This window comes from Maniola hyperantus, chromosome 6, assembly GCF_902806685.2.
Source record: "Maniola hyperantus chromosome 6, iAphHyp1.2, whole genome shotgun sequence".
In the NCBI taxonomy this organism is placed as follows: domain Eukaryota; kingdom Metazoa; phylum Arthropoda; class Insecta; order Lepidoptera; family Nymphalidae; genus Maniola; species Maniola hyperantus.
Window position 1 is genome coordinate 16639706 of NC_048541.1, and position 20621 is coordinate 16660326.

At 41.0% G+C, this 20621-nt stretch overlaps 2 protein-coding genes across 4 annotated transcripts in view; one reads left to right on the plus strand and one right to left on the minus strand.

The window, feature by feature from the left end:
* The window catches only part of LOC117983323 (phosphatidylcholine:ceramide cholinephosphotransferase 2-like), a 106678-nt gene extending 88852 nt beyond the window's left edge, over positions 1–17826 (plus strand). Inside the window, exons 1-2 of one of the 3 annotated variants that reach the window (XM_034969831.2) lie at positions 9850–10144; positions 10770–17826. In XM_034969831.2, the coding sequence (XP_034825722.1) occupies positions 10796–12031 (1236 nt within the window). In that variant the 5' untranslated portion in view covers positions 9850–10144; positions 10770–10795 and the 3' untranslated portion in view covers positions 12032–17826. The other 2 variants (XM_069499385.1, XM_069499384.1) reach the window with 2 other exon arrangements.
* The window catches only part of LOC117983324 (uncharacterized protein KIAA0930 homolog), a 61825-nt gene that overhangs the window by 40821 nt on the left and 383 nt on the right, over positions 1–20621 (minus strand). The window contains exons 2-3 of the mRNA XM_034969832.2: positions 13857–14017; positions 12064–12246 (exon numbers count right to left, since the gene is read on the minus strand). Coding sequence (XP_034825723.1) covers positions 12064–12246; positions 13857–14017 — 344 coding nt within the window. The remainder of the gene's footprint in view (positions 1–12063; positions 12247–13856; positions 14018–20621) is intronic.

The window sequence follows — 20621 nt, forward strand, 5'->3', positions numbered from 1 at the left end:
ACTAGGACATGACATAAGTTCGCGTAAAAATTATCACCACTATAGGTATCTTACAAATCCAAAAACCGACATTCAAAAAGTGTAATTTATTACCTATTTTAAATAAATTATTTCATTTGATTTGACAATTTTATCAATGCGCAAGAAAGCAAGAGACTTTGAAATTAATAAAAATAAATAAAAATATACATTATACAGTCGAATTGAGAGCCTGCCTTTCTTGAAGTCGCTTAGAGCTGGATTTTATGACGTATCAGGTCACAGGTCACACAAGGTTAGCGACTTGGCGTTGAATAGGTAGTGTTGTCAACTGACGTCCGACGGACGAGAGAGGAAAGGCAAGGGACAGAACACGGTGAACACACACCACTCATTCTAATTTTGTAAATGCGACAGTTTGGACGTTTGTTTTTCCTTCGCGCCACAACGGCTGGTGAGCTGAACCGATTTGACTGGAATGGAGACAGCCTTGGATATGAACATTATATTATATGCTAATTTTTTATCGCGTTGCCGCGCGATTTTTAAAAACAGTCTATAAGATGAAGTCGCAAGCATCATCTAGTTAGTAGCAATCTAAATACATGAAAGGAAAAGGTGACTGACTGATCTATCAACGCACAGTTCAAACTACTGGACGGATCGGACTGAAATTTGGCATGCAGATTGCAGATACTTATTATGACGTAAGCATCAGCAAAGAAAGGATTTTTCAAAATTCAACGCCTAAGAGGGTGAAATAGGGGTTTGAAATTTGTGTACCTAGTCCACGCGGACGAAGTGGCGAGCATAAGCTAAAATCAAGGTTTTTTTATTCAAATAAGCTTTAAGAAAATGATTTCAAAAATCACTTTAATGTACTACGTATCGGAATGCCCTCCTGCCCAGAAGAACCATCAAGAAACTAGGTTGGCGCGTGTAGTAGCTGCTTGAGAGCGTAATGTAGGAACTGAAGGAGTACACAAGAGCATCTCCAGAAGACAGAGATAATGGCGTGGAAAGGGCAGTCCGCGTCGCTCGTTATACAATGAGATGCCATTTGACCTTGGTCGCGAGATTCGCTTTGTATCTCGCGTCGCAGCCTCGCATCGCCCGCAGTCCGTGCCTGAGAGGCCTTCAATATCATGTATACGTGGCAGAATCACGATTATGTGAACTGTGAATTCAAATGGTCTTAGGTACGAGACAGAATTTAGTTTTGAGGCAATTGTATGAGGTGTGTCACAAATTTAAAATTTCTGACTAAATTTTTTCGGTCATTTAAGGATTTATAAAAAAAACTTGTTTTATTTCATAGTTAGTTTGTTCTTTATATAATAAATATGTAATACAAAACAGTAATGAAAGAAATGATACAGTAGTTACAGGGGATTTCATGGCTAAGGCATAGAGAAAGCTATAATGATAGCCTAGTGGTTAGGACCTTCTAATTGGAGTTCGGAGGTTCGATCCCGGGCACGCACCTCTAACTTTTCGGAGTTAAATGCGTTTTAAGTAATGAAAGGAAACCTGCATACCTGAGAGTTCTCCATAATGTTCTCAAAGGTGTGTGAAGTCTACCAATGCGCACATGACTATGGCCAAAACCCTTCTCACTCTGAGAGGAGACCCGTGTTCTGTAGTGAGCCGGCGGCGATGGGTTGATCATGATGATGATGGGGGTTTCATAAGGGGGGACTAAAACGAGGATTTTTAAAATGAAATGTTCTAGATAGAAGATACTAGTAACTAGGCACTTATGAGAAATAAAAAATTTATTTCGGAAGCTTGAAATTTTTAGCACATTTTATTGTTCATAAAACGTTCTATAACGATTTTATGAGAAATATAAACTGCTCGCATGATTTTGTACAACTATGCAACTGAGTAACACGCTGTTTCAACTCAACCACCCTGGCAATAAGAACCATAATAGTTTGAACTAGTGTGACACATTTACAGCCGTACAGAATTGTGTTTACAGTGCTGATATGTAATACCCATACATTATCATCAAACGACGCTAAACTGTACAATGTACAAAATGTAGACTATGCTGTAGCTGTTATTTAATATCTAGGAATTCCTTAAAGTGTCGCAGGGAGAATGCAAATGGAAAGTATTCAACATTTGCATTCTCCCATGTCTGCAGTCTGACCTATGGTTGTCAAACTTGGGTCCTCTTGCAATAAAACTTGCAGAAGCTTAGAACTTGTCAAAGAGGGTTGGAAAGCAGTATGTTAGGGTTTACTTTAAAACCTTGCGAATCTTTAGAAACGTTATGCAGGTTTCCTCACGGTGTTTTTCTCCACCGTAAGCAAGTGATATTTAATTGTTGAACACGAAACATAAGTTCGCAAAGTCATGTGCGTTTGGGATCGAACTCCGGACCTTTCTTTTACACATGCGTAAGTGTGAATGATGCCGCATAGGAACTCGACGGTGATCGCCACAACACGTGTGGTGTTTCTGGATTACAGCCATTATGAGCACGTGCAAAACATAATTGCAGAAATAACCACGTCACCCTGGTTCTGACAGCGCGGGTTTAGCTACAGGACCAAACATAACTGAGGAGTATTTCTTCGTACCTACACATTAATTTGCAACTCATTATTTTATTCATCATCATCACCGCTTATATCAAAATTAAATTACAAGGAGATAATTCACATTTGTTCGATGAACATCATGATATTATGTAGAAGTGAAGCGGAAACTGTCGCGACATAACTTGAGTTGCTAACTACTTAGAAGCAAAGGTTGGGGGTTTCCGTGCCAACTGCCAACTGCCACGTTCGGCGACCTTGACCGAAGCAGGTTATCAGCTGACCATGTTACCTGTAGGACGTAGGTACATGTCGGGGTTTAGCAGTTAGCACGTATCGGCATCCGATGTCCGACGTCACCGACTGAAACTGACTTACGGTTTTACTGCTTGACCTTATATCGATGAACGATAACGGCGTTACAGCCGCTTCGCCCTCCTCCCAAACATATAGTTGACTTCCTAAACTTTTTTTAAATATTTTTAGCTAGTTAATATAAACTAAGATAGTAGACGTATTACGTATTATAGCGGCGCTACGAGATACGATTATTGTGTTGCTGAAAATTTTCTGTACTTTTTTAAACTCAAATAGATTTCGTCACAAATACAATGATATGTTTCCTGACAAAGACGTCTTAACTATTTCGTCAAATGATATTCTAGCAAAGGCCGTTAGCTTATGGGACAACTAGCTAACGCTCGCGACTTCGTCCGCGTGGACTACATCCCTATTTTATCCCTTTACCTTTTGAGCTGTGCGTTGATTGATCAGTCAGTCAGTCAGTCAGCTTTTTCTTTTATATATTTAGATATCATATTATTGAGAATCATGGATATTTAAATTAAGAAATATTTCTGTCAATGAAAAATCTTTTTGCATTTTTTTGAGATAATAACATTAGATATTACATTCTATCAATAGAGGTAGGTACTAGGTAGGGTAGATTATCATTAAAAGCCATGTGATAAGTGATAACAGATAAGTGATACTCGCACACGCGCTGTCCAGAACACGGCATAGCTAATTACTGACTAACGGATAGCACTAACGATAATATTCATTACTGTGAGATAAAACGCCGAACTAATTGTTATTACGCAAAAAATATTATACCTACCTATATTACAATTTGAAAAAGTTCATATTTTAGCAAAATAAAATATATCAATGTTTGTATATTATTTAAAAGTCCTTTTTGAAATAGGGGTTTGAAATTTGTGTAGTCCACACGGAGGAAGTCGCGAGCATAAGCTAGTTATGTAATATTATCGAAAGTGTGGGAGTTAAATAATAAATTAATGACCCTTCCCCTTCTAAAAACTCTTGAGATAATATACTGAGTTTAGAACTGGGAGAAGTTGACCAGTGACCACCTTAGCTACGTTCAAGGTCGATCTCAGACTTAGGTAGGCACCTAGATGCCTTCACATTAATTAACAAAGATTTCAACTAGGTACTATACCTATGTCTGTACTCTGTATAAGCGTAGTCAACCGCGTCGATAGGTAAGATGGCCGATGAATTATATCTAATAATAAATCATTATTGTCATCTAGTCAGAACGATCAACAAATAAAATAAAAATAATTTCGATTCAAAATGAATGCCCTATATAATTACCTGATAAATCTTCTATTATACAATAATGTAACACGTAGCTCGCATGTAATTGTATAATCATTATATATTTAGCATGTACCTATGTATCGTTAACGTACCTAGCTAACTCTGCAATGCCCTAACGAGGCTTCATGTAACCATGAAAGCAAATCAGTACCCTTATTATAAATGTGAAAGTGTGTTTGTTTGTTAGTTTGTCCTTCAATCACGTCGCAACAGTGCAACGGATTGGCGTGATTTTTTGCAAGGGTATAGATAAAGATCTGGAGAGTGACATACCTAGGCTACTTTGTATTCCGGAAAATCAGAGTTCCCACGGGATTTTTATAAAACCTAATTCCACGCGAACGAAGTCGCTGGCATCAGCTAGTTAATAAATAAATCTAAATCTAAATCTAAAGAATTGTTCAGGGGTACACTCTACAGGCGCTAGGCGGCTCAGTAGACGCCAATCGACAGTTTTTATTATTATTTGTCCAATTAAGTGCCCGCATTCATACAATTTCCGTTCATTTGTATTCATAAAGGTCACATACGTTCAGCATATTTGAAGTAGGCGTCAGTTCTTCTGGTTCTGGTTCATGGGCGGCGGTAATCATTTAACATCAGGTGACCCGGCTTCTCGTTTGCTCGCTATTCGTATTTAAAAAATGCGAAAGCTCTATCTAAATGTCTATCTAGACAGATAGACATTTAGAACTACCGCCGTTAAAACTAGCAGACGTCTGTCTGCTAGTTTTAACGGCCCATCTGTTCAACCGATTTTGACGAAATCTGGTACATAGACATAGGCTACGGAAAATCAAAGAACTCCCAAGGGGTTTTAAAAAAACTAAATCGACGCGGACGGAATCGCTGGCATCTTTTAGTAAAACAATAAGTCATACAAGATATATACCTATTCTGTAGTATCATCCCGTAATCTCATGCGATAGACATCTCCAAAGAGCAAAGCTAGATAAACAGACGTGCCTACGTATGACTACACGGTATAGCACAGAACAGCGAACAGTTGTAGGCAACAATGTAGGTGATAGGTAAATTGTTAGAGAACAAGGCCTACGCTGGAGGTGCACGAATCACGATACATAACAACAATACATATGCATCAATCGACAATGCTGATGGTGTGGCTGGCAGCTGGCAGCTGGCAGCTGGTAGCGGGCAGCTGGCTACACAGTTGCACGACCAACTCTAGTTCCAACAAACCAATAATACCTAATTCTGCATAACATATTTTAGATAGGTACCTTAGTTTAGTGAACTATTTTATTTATTTTTATTTTTATTTTTCATGTACCAAAATTGTAGTTACAAAGTAATAATAAATTAAGTAACATTGGAAATGCTTATCTCTAAACAGAGATTTCTTCCAGCTTCCCATTCGAGGTTGTGAGTAAGGCTGTGACGTTGTAAATTTTGAACTACTAATTAGCGTTTCGCTTTTAATAAAAATCTATTTTGTTCAAAGTATGTTGGTGCCACCTAGCATCAAGGTGCAGAACTACGCGTGGGTCGATGTTCAGAGTTCATTCGAGCCACAATAGATGGCGTTTGCTTCGTTGTCAATTGTCGTAAAAATAAAACAAAATAATTAAATAAAACCATAATATCATTTGTTTATTGTTAAGTCATTAACAAAACGGTTCTTATAATATATCCTTAGGTTCCGCAAATATTCAAAAATGAATTGGCTTCATGATCAAACTAAATGAGAGCGGCCACACTCGGGTTGCGTCTGGCAACACCGATTGGTGAGATTCAGAATTTTTCTGGAGTCAACATGTGAAGACGAATTTTTTTCGTTCCAGGAAAATCTCACTCTTTTTCGCCCATGGCTTCGCCTGGGAAAATACAATAGTTATAAATTTAATCATCCTAACGTATTTCAATGTTTCATCAATTATGGTGAGTGAAAAATCAAGTAATGTGGATTCGACAAAATGGCGGTTTGGTTAGAGAAAATCCTAATTTCATGATTTTCCCTTTCAGTTCCAGTTATTTTACCTTCCCAAATAAATGAGGATAATGGGTTGTGGGGGACTCCTGAAAACCATTGGTGGCCAGGAGTTCAATAGGTGAGTTGTGTTTGATCGGGAAAATTCCACGTGTCGAAATTTTCACTCAGCACAAATTATAATCTTGTTTTTCTTTGTTGCAGGGTTTCCGTTTCCGTTTTCCGTTTGCGTTTCCGTTTTTTTTGCTTTCGTTTTCCGTATTTATTTCTTTTGCACATTCACGTTGGCAACTTAATTTCTATGGATAGGACTTGGTGAAAATCTTTGTAATGAAACATTTCGGTTGTGAAGAATCAAGTTAAATCGAGTTTTGGGAGCTTGGCCGATGCCGTCCAGCTACCTTGCAGTCTTCGCACCTACAAGTAAGCAAATGTTTGTATCCTGGAACAGTTTAGTGAACCTTCTTAGTGTATGTGTACAGTAAGAACCCTGTCTTTACTACTGAGCTTTTATTTTGAAACAATTTTATGAATTTTACTGTGTCATTGTCTATTCCATGCCAATGGCATCTTAAATTTAAAACATAGATTTATGTACTATCTACCTAAGGCATTCTAATGTATCTAAATTAAGTCTTGGCATTAAGCTAGAATAACTAAGCATTATTAGCCATCCTTATGTATTAAGCGACCCCGGTAAAAGTTACATTAAAAACAATTTTGCCTAACATCTAGCAAATTTCATTTATAACACCTCATATACATTACAAGGGAGTCGACGGCTAGCTTCTATTCTTTACTAGGTAGATAGATCAAGTAAGTAAATTATTTTTTTCCTCTAATCTTTGTAAGGTGGTAGATTATTCCGTATCCGGGTATATTTCCATTCCGCCCGATTTACCACCCTTACAAATGGCGCCCGAACAGGGACCACCGTAGGCCTAGACGCATTCTATCAGTCAGCTGAAGAATGATGCCAAGATGTTTCCACTCAAGTGTCTTAGACACCATGAAGTTTTTTTGTATATATTCTTTTTAGAAGTTAGGGTTGTGTAGTTAAGTATAATGTATAAAACCTTACACTGTTTTCAGTATATTTATTTTGTTAGACAATTTTCCTTGTTAGTAGTAGATGTGCGTTCACGTGTAACTTCTGTGTTTTTTTTGTTTGTTTGTTTCAGGCAAATTGTTAGTAGTTGTTGGATGACGCTGAGGGCAGCGTGGTTCAACCTGTTGAACCTTTTCGTAGGAGGGGAAGTATTGTGACGTTGTAAATTTTGAACTACTAATTAGCGTTTCGCTTTTAATAAAAATCTATTTTGTTCAAAGTATGTTGGTGCCACCTAGCATCAAGGTGCAGAACTACGCGTGGGTCGATGTTCAGAGTTCATTCGAGCCACAATAGATGGCGTTTGCTTCGTTGTCAATTGTCGTAAAAATAAAACAAAATAATTAAATAAAACCATAATATCATTTGTTTATTGTTAAGTCATTAACAAAACGGTTCTTATAATATATCCTTAGGTTCCGCAAATATTCAAAAATGAATTGGCTTCATGATCAAACTAAATGAGAGCGGCCACACTCGGGTTGCGTCTGGCAACACCGATTGGTGAGATTCAGAATTTTTCTGGAGTCAACATGTGAAGACGAATTTTTTTCGTTCCAGGAAAATCTCACTCTTTTTCGCCCATGGCTTCGCCTGGGAAAATACAATAGTTATAAATTTAATCATCCTAACGTATTTCAATGTTTCATCAATTATGGTGAGTGAAAAATCAAGTAATGTGGATTCGACAAAATGGCGGTTTGGTTAGAGAAAATCCTAATTTCATGATTTTCCCTTTCAGTTCCAGTTATTTTACCTTCCCAAATAAATGAGGATAATGGGTTGTGGGGGACTCCTGAAAACCATTGGTGGCCAGGAGTTCAATAGGTGAGTTGTGTTTGATCGGGAAAATTCCACGTGTCGAAATTTTCACTCAGCACAAATTATAATCTTGTTTTTCTTTGTTGCAGGGTTTCCGTTTCCGTTTTCCGTTTGCGTTTCCGTTTTTTTTGCTTTCGTTTTCCGTATTTATTTCTTTTGCACATTCACGTTGGCAACTTAATTTCTATGGATAGGACTTGGTGAAAATCTTTGTAATGAAACATTTCGGTTGTGAAGAATCAAGTTAAATCGAGTTTTGGGAGCTTGGCCGATGCCGTCCAGCTACCTTGCAGTCTTCGCACCTACAAGTAAGCAAATGTTTGTATCCTGGAACAGTTTAGTGAACCTTCTTAGTGTATGTGTACAGTAAGAACCCTGTCTTTACTACTGAGCTTTTATTTTGAAACAATTTTATGAATTTTACTGTGTCATTGTCTATTCCATGCCAATGGCATCTTAAATTTAAAACATAGATTTATGTACTATCTACCTAAGGCATTCTAATGTATCTAAATTAAGTCTTGGCATTAAGCTAGAATAACTAAGCATTATTAGCCATCCTTATGTATTAAGCGACCCCGGTAAAAGTTACATTAAAAACAATTTTGCCTAACATCTAGCAAATTTCATTTATAACACCTCATATACATTACAAGGGAGTCGACGGCTAGCTTCTATTCTTTACTAGGTAGATAGATCAAGTAAGTAAATTATTTTTTTCCTCTAATCTTTGTAAGGTGGTAGATTATTCCGTATCCGGGTATATTTCCATTCCGCCCGATTTACCACCCTTACAAGGCGTATCAAGAAGTGGAATAGGTCTACGGTACTAGAATCTAATAAACTACATAAATATCTTATAATAAATACCCAAATCAACTTATATACAATAATAATACTTACTAATATAAATACATATAATATATAAAATACTCTATTGTAATGATATTATACTATACTATATTGTGCGTCAATTTCCTGGTTACGTTGTTTATTGTTAATGCGAACCAGGTACCCATGACATGCGACACAGGACTACCTATCTATAGTGTAGGTACCTACCTACTGTGGGTACCATCAGACAATTCAAAATTGAAAAAACTGTTTTGTTAAATAAATATTTTTCATTTTTTTATTCATCTACAGTGGTATTGGTGGTATGAGAATTATTGTAATATTATGTATACCTAACAACAGTAGGGAACACCTTTTATGAACAGTAGCAATCGTCATAGCAACTATGTAGGTATTCTTAATTGTTAATAACCAACTAATTAACAATTATTGGTAATTGATAAATATACAATTGAGAAGATCAACACAGCCATATTAATTATTACTAACGATGAGACAGGGTACAAGAAAAGCAGAGCAGAACTAATAATTTAGACAACAAAAGATCTATAATGTTGCTTCTAGCTTCAAAGATTTTCCTGTTTCTCCAACATAATCATTTCTTTAGTAAATGTAGGTAGGTACCTACTACCATTGAGAATGGTATTCCTGATAAAGTTCAAACTAATTCAAAGCTCAAATGAATTGAAACAAATTAACGGATAATGTACATTGTACAATGGCCCGTTGAATTGGTGTGGTGTGGTGTCTGGTGTGCCAACTGCCAAGTGGTCAGTGGTCGACGGTCGGACTCGGCGGTGCACGAGCACCGAGGGAGGCGGGGGTGCGGGAGTGCGGGGCGCAGTCTGACGTCACCTGTCGTAATCGTTCCCATCGAGCCGAGCGCGCACGAGGGGCTCCGACGCCGCGCGCCGTCTCCGTCTCGCCGCCGCGCCGGGCGCAGCCAACCAGTTTCCGGCTGCATCGCTTCTGCCTTCTAGTACGCGGCCGCCCCTGCCCGAGCTCGCCAGTCGCCAGTCGCCCGTCGCCCGCGAGCGCGCAGTTCCGTTAATAAAATAACATTTTATCGCGATCGAGGCCGCGGGCCGATGCGCAGTGAGACAGTGCCAGTGGCTGGGACCGGCGAGCAGCTCGCGCATGTCACGAGATAGGGTCCGCCGCGACCTCGTTTCCCGCGGCCGTCGGCGCCAGGCGCTCCGGGCGGAGAGGACGCCCCGCAATCGATGAGAGTGACAGTCGCACATTGATCGAGTGAGTCCCGATACCTTCGCCGTGCACTTTCTAAACGACGCGTCGCTGCGTTCCGCGGAGAAATCTGTCGTAACGGCCGATCTATATTTGTCTGTTCGTGAGTGCATCTCGGGGGCCGCGCCGTCGCCGTCGCCGTCGCCCGACATACGGCAATTAGCAAATGACACAAAGAGAGCGGCCTCCGCGCGCCCCGCGTGCTGCCACCACGGTGGCGGTGGCACGGTCTTTGAACCGAGCTCCGTCGTTCGTTCGTTCGTTTGTTTACGACGATGAAGCGTCTACAATAATTATCAGTTTCGACGCTCTGGATGCGCTCGCAGAGAGCGCGGCGCGCGCCGGGCGAACATCATTCGCGACCCAACCAGAAAATTGTGTTTAAGTAGGTACCTGCCTCCCGTTAACGTTACCTTACTACCTTAGTGAAAAGGAAATGTTTGTGTTAACGCTATAGTAGCGTGCAGCGACAACATGTTGTACGATTAGTAACAAACCGGTCGATTCACGTAAACAACTTTAGCCCGAATCACTTGGAACGCTGAACCGGATTTTGATCCGGTTTGCGTCAACGGGCGCCGTACAAAGTAGTAGGTACCGACATTTGAACGGAGCTCTTGTCCACTTCCAGGTGGGATCCCAGCCAATGGTGATTGGATGACGATCTCGGCTCGCTCGCCGGACAAGCAGCCGTCGCCGCCCAAGCCGATCCACCTCGCCGAGCCGCTGCTGGCGTCGGTGCGCGTGTACCTGGCCCACGAGCCGCGCGCCAAGCGGCTCGCCGCGCCGCCCGCGCCGCAAGCCTGCCATGCCGACGTCGTGAGCTCGTCGGCGCGCGAGGAGGTGCGCGGCATCGACTTCTCGGCGCTCGCGCGCAATGACCTGAACAACAACGCGTCGCGCCGCCGCGCCATGCCGTCCGCCGCCGAGCTGCTGCAGCGGCAGCCGCTGCTGGCGCGCGCCAAGCCGCCGCCCGACGACTCGGACGCCGACGCGGACGCCGCGCCGCGCGCCGACTTCGTGGTGGAGATCCCGCCGGGCGCCGCGCGCGAGGAGCGCTACCCCAAGGAGGTGTGGAAGACCATCGTGGCCTTCGTGTTCCTGTTCCTGTGCGTGTGCGTCAACATGATGTCGCTGTCGCTGGTGCACGAGCGCCTGCCCGACCGCAACAGCACGGCGCCGCTGCCCGACGTCGTGCTGGACAACGTGGCGCCGCGCGACTGGGGGCTGGCCGTGTCCGAGTACCTCATCATGGCGTGCACCACCACGGCCATGCTGGTGGTGGTGTTCCACAAGCACCGCTTCATCGTGGCGCGCCGCGTGTTCTTCATCATCGGGCTGCTGTACCTGTACCGCTCGGCGACCATGTTCGTGACGGTGCTGCCCGTGTCCAGCACCACGTACTTCTGCAGCCCCAAGAGCAACGGCACCACGCCGCTGCTCATCGTGCGGCGCATGTTCTACCTCATCTCCGGCTTCGGGCTGTCCATCAACGGCAAGCACACGTACTGCGGCGACTACATCTACTCGGGCCACACCATGGTGCTGGTGCTGAGCTACCTCATCGTGGCCGAGTACTCGCCGCGCAAGCTGTGGCCCGTGCACTGGGCGCTGTGGGGCGCGGGCGCGCTGGGCGTGGGCTTCGTGCTGCTGGCGCACGGCCACTACACCGTGGACGTGCTCATCGCCTACTACATCACCACGCGCCTGTTCTGGACGTTCCACGCGCTGCTGGGCGCGCAGCCGCGCGCGGGCCCGGGCGCCATGCTGCAGCGCGAGTGGTGGTTCGCGCTGTTCACGTACCTGGAGCGCAACGTGCGCGGGCCCGTGCCGCGCCGCTACGACTGGCCGCTGCCGTGGCCGCGCAGCAAGCTGTTCAGCCGGCTCAGCTAGTGGCGCGCGCCGCCGAGCCGCGTGTGACTCACCTTCTGCGAGTGGCGCCGCAGCACCTGCAGCTCCTTGGGGCTGGTGCGCGTGCAGATGGCCAGCGTCAGCGTGTAGTCGAACTGGTGCACGACGAGGTTGAGGTACACCGTCTCCTCCCAGTCGATCTCGGGGTCGCCGATGGGCAGCTTGCGCGAGTCCTTGCGGAACACCTCCACGTCCGTCTGCAACCCACGCTGCTGTCAGCTGTTGTGTTTGTATCGAACAATGAAGAGGAACAAGTATACTGTGATTAGTTTCGGTGAGCCAAGTGCGATGCGCGCCGGCTCGGTAGTCGGGAGGCGAGCGCGCCCAGTGTGGGACTTATAATACGAGTAGGGACTATTGTAACAAATAATATTTTTATATCGTTTAAAATAAAGTACACGACTGTTATCGATGCAAATTTTTTGTATTTCCAAAAATCGTTCTAATGACTGTAGTAATCTATAATCCAAATGGTGCTAACCTCGCAACTAGCCGGCGAAGGCACCCGCGTGCTGCGGTGACCACTGACCAGCTCACCCCAAGAGGGCACTTTACTATTTGAATTATAGCATCATTACCAACAATACTGATGGTGAATCATATTTTTATAAAATTCAATTTATATCCAGAAAATAGTACTAGTAATAATTAGTAGCAGAACTACCGATATTGCTTAATATACTCTGTGACGATGTAGGTGCTGGGCGCTGGGCGCTGGGTGTCACATCTATGTAAACGTATATCTGAACGTAGTGCTCCTCTCAGTCGGTGGTTGTGGGTTCCAATATTTAAGTAAATAAATAAATTTTTCTAAAGTACCTCAGAAACTGTTGAAGAATAAAACTAGCTAAAGCCCAACTTGCAATTGTTGTTTTCAGTTTATATGTAAATGGGACAAAGTATTATAATAGCGCGCCATCTGCCCCCACAAGTAATGTATGGCGCCACAATAATGAAACTAAGCCGATAACGATGTCATGTTCATGTGACCACAAATGTATTTGTATCTATGGTGCTGTACTTCCTATGCTTTCACAATACATATCTACTACACTCTATCCGTGGAAACAAGTTAGTAACACTCTGTTTTCTAAATTCAATTCGAATATGTTTTCACAAAACATTCCAAATTCAATTCGAGAATTTTCGTTTGGTGTACCAAAATGGTAAACGCCCACTGAAATTTTCGTCTCTATCATTTGTATGGTATTACGTAACAGAGAGAGCCCTATCTAACTTCTTTCCGTGGAGAGAGTCCAGTAGATATAGTACCTACGCATTTACAACTAAAATCTTATGATGTAACATTATGAAATCTGGTATATAAGATGAGATTGAGGATTGAAGCAAAGGGCCTTGAAAACTTGGCCTACCTAGTAGTACGCTATTAGCTGTCAGAGTTAAACTGGACCAGTACAACTTTGACAGCTTACATCTCGGAAACTTGTCACTTTCGAAGATTTTGTCTTCACAATACTTGTTTGTATTGATGCCAGCTATTGATTCGCCGCTATTTTGGAAAAAAAAGAAAATGGCGGCCAGGCTCCATACTAAAATATTTTTATTTTATTTATTCAAACCCCTCTGCATTATGCCTGCGTGCAGCCTGTTTTGTATCTCCATTATTCTCAATAGCTATTTAGTTTAGTTGTACGCACAAACAAATTGGTAAATTTGTTAGAAGCTTTGGTGGCCAAGATTGCACTAATTTAGAGCCTACAACTAAAGTAGGTACCACTGAGATACGAAATAGGTCCGCAGGAGCAGAAGGGACTCTCACAGGAGTAGGAAATAGCAGCAGGCTCACCTCATACTTGGGCAGGTACCGCGAGGTGCCTTTGACGTGTCGCTTGCGCACGAAGAACAGCAGGTCGTCGCTGTCGATGGAGCGCTCCTCCTGGAACAGGAAGTGGCGCACGAACAGGTCCGTCCAGTAGGTGGTCCCCTGCAGCACCACGAACCCCGACTCTGCAAGCACGCCCGAGGGTTAGCGACATACACGCACTGACACCACAACTTACTATAAGGCTCTTTCGGTTACGTAATCCCATACAAATGGTTAACACAAAATATTCAGTGGGCCTTGACCATTTTGAGACACCGACCAATCACAAACATGTTTTCATAAATCAATCGAAACACAATTCTTCTAAAACATTCGTTTAGTTCGAAAACATAGTTTAGTTTGTGATTGGTTGATGACCCAAAATGGTTAAGGCCCACTGAGTTTTTGTCTTTGTAATTTGTATGGGATTACATACCAGAGCGAGCCCCATACTAACTTCTCTCGTCAACGGGAATAAATCGTCAACGTACACCTACAATGAAAAATAATATTTCAGACACCAAGTTACCATTAGTTTGAGGCGCTATTATACATTTTTGTCCAGATCATTTTAATAGATTATAAGTTTGATATTCAGACGATATGGGGACACCTCCTGTTTAGGGATTATAGATTCAATTATAATGTTGAAGATTACTACATCTGTAAACTGTAATATATATTTATTTTTTACAATAATCTATATATCTAGCGAGTTCTAAAAAATACATAATATATTGTCACACCCAATCCTCGCTACCTGCAGATATTTGAACAGGGAAGTGCCTTGGAAGATATCATGAATGTTTACTCGTATGTTGTAGATGTACTTTAGATGCCACTATATAATATCGGCGAGAAGCGCTTAGTAGCTAGCTCTCCTAACTATACATACCTACTGGTTTAATGTTTTATATTTTAAAAACGTTAATTTTATATGAAATCAGGACATCAAGATTTAAATGTGATATTAAGCTTGTGTACCTTTGTGTTTTATTTTTAATTCGTTTTAAGATAAATCGCCATTGTAGCTATTGAGTTCAAAAATAGAAATAAATGAAGTAAACTTACAGAATTATATTTATCTTAACATTTTAATTTCTCTACTTGCAATGATCTAAGGCTAAGATCTATAGAGTTTACTTAGACTTTGCTCAGACTTAAGTTTCAGTTAAAACGAGATAGATTTATGTCAGCGATATAAAGTTGTCTCATTTTAACAGTGTCTTAAATCATAAATCTGAGCAAAATCAAATTATGCTATAGATCTCAACCGAAGGCTGAGTGAGATGTATAGAATGTACTAAAACTTTGACACAATTAAAATAAGACAGATTTATGTCTGTATCACTTTAAGTCGAAGTAAAGTCTGAACAAAGTAAGCTCTATAGTTCTCAGCCTAAAATTAGCTACACTGGTGATACGACATAATATAACATTTTTGTACAAGCCACTTTCGGCTGCCTGACATCAGAGTTGTGCAAGATTGTGTTGCGATTGTGCGGATCTTCATTTTCTGAGCTTAGCTTGTTCAATGGTCCAACCTTTTCTAAGGTGAGCCAAGTTCTCAAAATGAAGCGACCCTATTGGTAACTGTGTGGACCCTGGTCCAATCCCTCGACAGTGTCAAAACCTATGCCTTATGTAGTTTGGGGCACAATTTATTTCATACTATGGCGGCTAAGTCAAAATCGAACAAACGTGATGTTTTGGTACAGTTTCAAAAATGACAAGTATATAAAATGTACCAAAGTACAAGTACCAAGTACCAAGACTTTGCCGATATAGTACGAAATAAATAGGCTAGTTGACACTTTTTTTAAGTTGGTCTTAAATGGTTAATATTTGTCCTATTAGATCAAAAAAATTAACACTATATTTTTTTGCGCCCTAAAAACCGTAAAACTTTAATTTAAAAATATATTTTTCATAGACAGCTGAAAACACTGTCGGCCATGTTTGGCCTATTGATTATCTGTGCTCTGACGTCATGCATTTGTAAACAACAGCATAAACTTCCGTGACATATGGATGACATTTCTTTGTTTACATATTTAATGACGTCACATCATGGCTGACAGCGTTTTCTGCGTTTCAAATAAAAATAAAAACTGTCTTTTTTAAAATTGGATTTATATATCCATCCTGCGTTTTTAATAATTGTTATTGATATATTTCGTTGTCTTAAGCAAAATACTATAATAAATAATCATTTATTGGACGAAATTAGATATGAGTCAAGTAGCCTATTGCACTCCAAAAGCTTTCATATGGCATCAGTTTCAACATTGTTGAGGGTGGTACAACACCTCTCGCTTCGCACCCTGGCGGGGAGGCGGCTGTTGTAAATATTAATGTTAACATATTGTTTCTGTTGTTGTTCTGTGTATATTGTACAGGCGATGCCCGATCAACTATTGACCATAATTAATTAGTAATAATAATATGTTTAAGCTGTTTTCGAAAAAGGTTTTAAATAAAATAAATATTTTACTGAGCAGTTTATTGTTTGATGCGAGCTGTAGGCAAGTTGTGATGATTATACAAATGAGATTATCTCTCAGCCAATCTTAGCAAACTTTTTAGCAGCACTTTGTTTTATTTTTGAAAATTGAATTGTGACCGTCTGGAGGTACAGAAACATCTGAGAAACATTGTATTTTCTATTGTCATGATAGTAGATGATAGCTTCTTTATTTTACTGTTAGGCCCTAACTTATACAAAATTACATACTGCTACATAGTTTAGGCACGTCAAATACTTATATAACGAAAATGTCTACGGGCTGTATTATTCCCAGTGTTTTTCTTTTTATCGACTTGGTTCAGTGACATTCCTCTGGTCACATTTTGTGACTGTGAGGGTCTGATGTGTTCCTAGAAAAAGGAAACGGGAAGTGTTCCTAGAAAAATCATGGATATCTAACTTTCTTAACGTTTTTTAAACTAAAATTCCTATTAAATAATTTAATCTTGTATGTATTAACTAATAGCTTTATACTTATTTTGTGGATTGACGACATATTATAATGTAGGTTAATGGTAGATGTTACAGTAAAAGTGTATATGTCATCACACTTTGTCAACTGCAGCAGTGGGCAGTGGGAATGTTGTCAGTGTTTCATATTCATACCACATTCCAGAACTGCAAATACTTTTCTATTTTGTATAATAACCATGTAGAACTTTGTAAACAAGGGGTTCCGTTGCATAGATCTTTGTAAACCTTTGTAAACAAGGGGTTCCGTTGCATAGATTTTTGTACTCAATGTAACATGCATTTTAAATGTGAAAATCATCAGCTAGGTATAATATCTCTTGTATCTCAAACTTTTTTACTGTTTTATTTTTAAAAGGACTAAAGTATTTTAGCGTTTAAACTGTCGTGAGTAATTTCCAAGTATATAAGTTCTGCTTATTGTTTATGGACTTAAGTATATAAAAAATAAGCGGAATAATGAAATTTCAACATAGGTTTGACATTTCACATATGGTGATGATCTTCACTTTTGAAATGCGTAGCAAGTAACTAGTGGAAGCTGGTCGCAAACTGAACCGCGCCGTGCATTATTTATCGCCGTAATTGGGAAAATTGTTTTCATCAAACCCTATGCGACTTGGAACAGGACAATATATTTGCAGGAAAATGCTGTCTCCCCCAAGTTCTGAGAATTACGCTTTTAAGTACCTAACTACTAACTTAGAAATAAAAATATACTTATAGCTTGCGGCATCCAACGCTCTCGTCAACTCATTTCTTGCTGTACCTAATGAGTGATCAGCTTGAAATGCAACATAGTTACAATGAAATAAGTTCATTAAGCTGTTTCCTCACCTCTGCATGCACGGGCCCCTCCAAGTGTTCAATGTGGTTCAATGTCTGCATGGAGTATAATAACGGTTTGTACCGTTGCTGTTGTAAACCAAACTTCAAATAAATGTCTTTTTTTTTTTTTTAATACAATAAAACTTAAAGCTAGCCTTATCTAATTACTATATAAATCATGAACGCGTGGAATGGTGCCAAGAATACTGGCTGCATTTCCGCGCTGGACAGCCAGGCTGATCCGCTGCGCAAAAAATGAGCCAGCCCTTCTGTCACCAGTTGAGGCTATTAATCGCGGTGAAATGTCTCGTAAAAAATTTTTAGCACTAAGACTCCATGGCCCCAGGGTCTCCACGGCAAACGGCACAAAAATGTAACTCTCTATAAGAGAGGCATACTTGCGCCGCTTGCCGTTTTCAGCTGTTTCTGCTGCGGCTCCCGGTCTTGATGCTGTCTTCCTGATATGACACGGGGCCAATGTGTCAACGCAAGTTGCGTCCCACATTAGCGCCCGTCCCCGTTCCCAGGGAACCAGCGTCAATCCATCAGGTCTCTTGCCATCATCCCGACTAATCCCTGCCGGCTCAATGAGCGCAGGAATATTTATGGTGGCAAGAGCTCTTTTAATTGTATCGTTAAGAGAGCCATGCCTAAACAGCCTACCGGAGCTCCTTTGGCAAGAGAGTCCGTGGATTCCAAATTTATCAACCTCTTTTCCACACGGACATCTGTGCTGATGGCACAATGTCTTTTTTATTACTTTACTTTTACATTATTTATCCCTTTTTTGACCTTGCAAAGTAAGGAATTTTTCCTAGCAAAGACAAATTTAATCTACCTAAGAAGTTGTGGAATTTCATCAAAGTTGTTTATTATTGTTTCATCAAAATTACTTTGGTATTTAAAATTTAGAAAATTGTAATGTACAAGGATGGAGGATATGCGTGTAAAAGGGGTGGATAATGTGTTGACGGATGACAGAGCCGACCCCACGTAGCGTGGGATGAAGTAGGAAGAAGAAGTAATGTACAAGATTTACTTAGAGCTATAGCAAGGGCTACAAGGATTTTCATGTCATTATCTAAGAACTTAAAGAGCTAATTGTGATTTTGGCCTCTGCACGTGATAATATTAGGTAGGTACTTAACTTGCCGTGGTTAGTTAATCGATCTATTTAGTGATACGAAGGAAGACGCGACAGCGCGGCTACGTTGCTCGCATTTGGTGTTAGTTAACCAATGTCTCTCGCGCCGTAGGTATTATAGTAATTACCTATACGCATTACGCACAGATCACCTCCAATAGAGCTCTACTTGTCTAGAGGCTAGAAGCAACTGTGAACCGCTGGCCAAGTGCGGATTGTCACACTTCACACAGCTTTGAGAACATTATGAAGAACTCTCAGACGTGCAGCTTACTTCACCATGTTTTCCTTCACCATTGGCAGGGCTGACCCCTTTTCACTCTGAGAGGAGACTCATGCTGCAGTGAGCCAGCGATGCGTTGGTCATGATGAACTGCAAACAGCAATAAAGGATGAGAATAATGTTAATCAGTTGTACATAATATAGCATACATGTGACATGAAACAGAATACAAAAGGTAGATGTGAATGGAAAGTGATATTCCAGATCAGTTGTTTACAAATAGTCCCACAAGTTCCATGATTGTTTGCTGATGATACGGATTAGCTATTTTCTCTGTATTACTTACCATTGCATTCATCATCATCATACTCCACCCATCGACGGGTCACTACTGAGCGTGGGTCTCCTCTCCCAATGAGAATCACAGTTGGGTCTACCTTGTAGTAGTTTAATGGAACGTAATCCTTTTGTCAGTTCTACTGAATCTTACTACAATGCCAAATTGCTTGGAACACTACCATTGCAGTGGTAACTAAGTACAGTTAGAACCTACTAGAGTCTAGACAATTTAAATTGAAAAAACCGGCCAAGTGCGAATCAGCCGCGCGCACCGAGGGTTCTGTACTACAGTTGTATTTTTGTATTTTTACAACATTTTCACGATAAATCTATTTGTTCATGAACAGTACACATTTGAATTTTTTTGTGATGTTATTATTTATTATTTATTATTATACCATAATGTGCAGTGTCCTTACAGGGTAGTCCTACTGCGACAGTGCACTGTAATCTATCTTATATCTATTAACAATTATACTTAAATTTAAAAATAAATTATTTACAACGATAATAAAATTATTAATCTACTACTTAACGGCTATCTTATGAATAACTAATAATCCACATTTCTATCCTTGTGAGCTCAGTCAGAGAGCAACAAAAAATATCTATTCTTTCGGCTATTAAGTTAAGGGTGCGGAGTGCGCGCGTCAACGGCGCCTGCCTGAGCAAGTTGACGCCCGTACGGCACGGCCAGCAGCAGCGGCCGGCGTGTCCGCTCCACGTACCTCTCCGGGGCACACAGACTAATCACACCACACATTATGTAACCACAAATTATTTATTTTTATTTTATTTAAACCACAAATTCAATTTTTTCTGGTTTTTTCCTTTACTTGTGCTATAAGACCTACCTACCTGCCAAATTTCATGACTCTAGGTCAACAGGAAGTACCCTATAGGTTTTCTTGACAGACAGGACGGACAGATGGACAGACAAACAAACAACGAAGTGATCCTATAAGGGTAGTACTTCAACCAGCAATTGTACTGAGTAGAGCTGCAGTCTGCAGTCAGGAACAGTCAGTGCCAATGATTCAGCGCAACTACCACTAACTATTCCTGATTGTTTGACTGTTCACGGTTGCCTGGACACCCTTAGATTCTATCTGTACAAAGCTTAACCACTGAACCGATCTTGACGAAATTTCGCACTAAGATAGCTTGGATCACGGATGTATCTTAGATTTCCCACGCGGACGTAGCCGTGGCTCA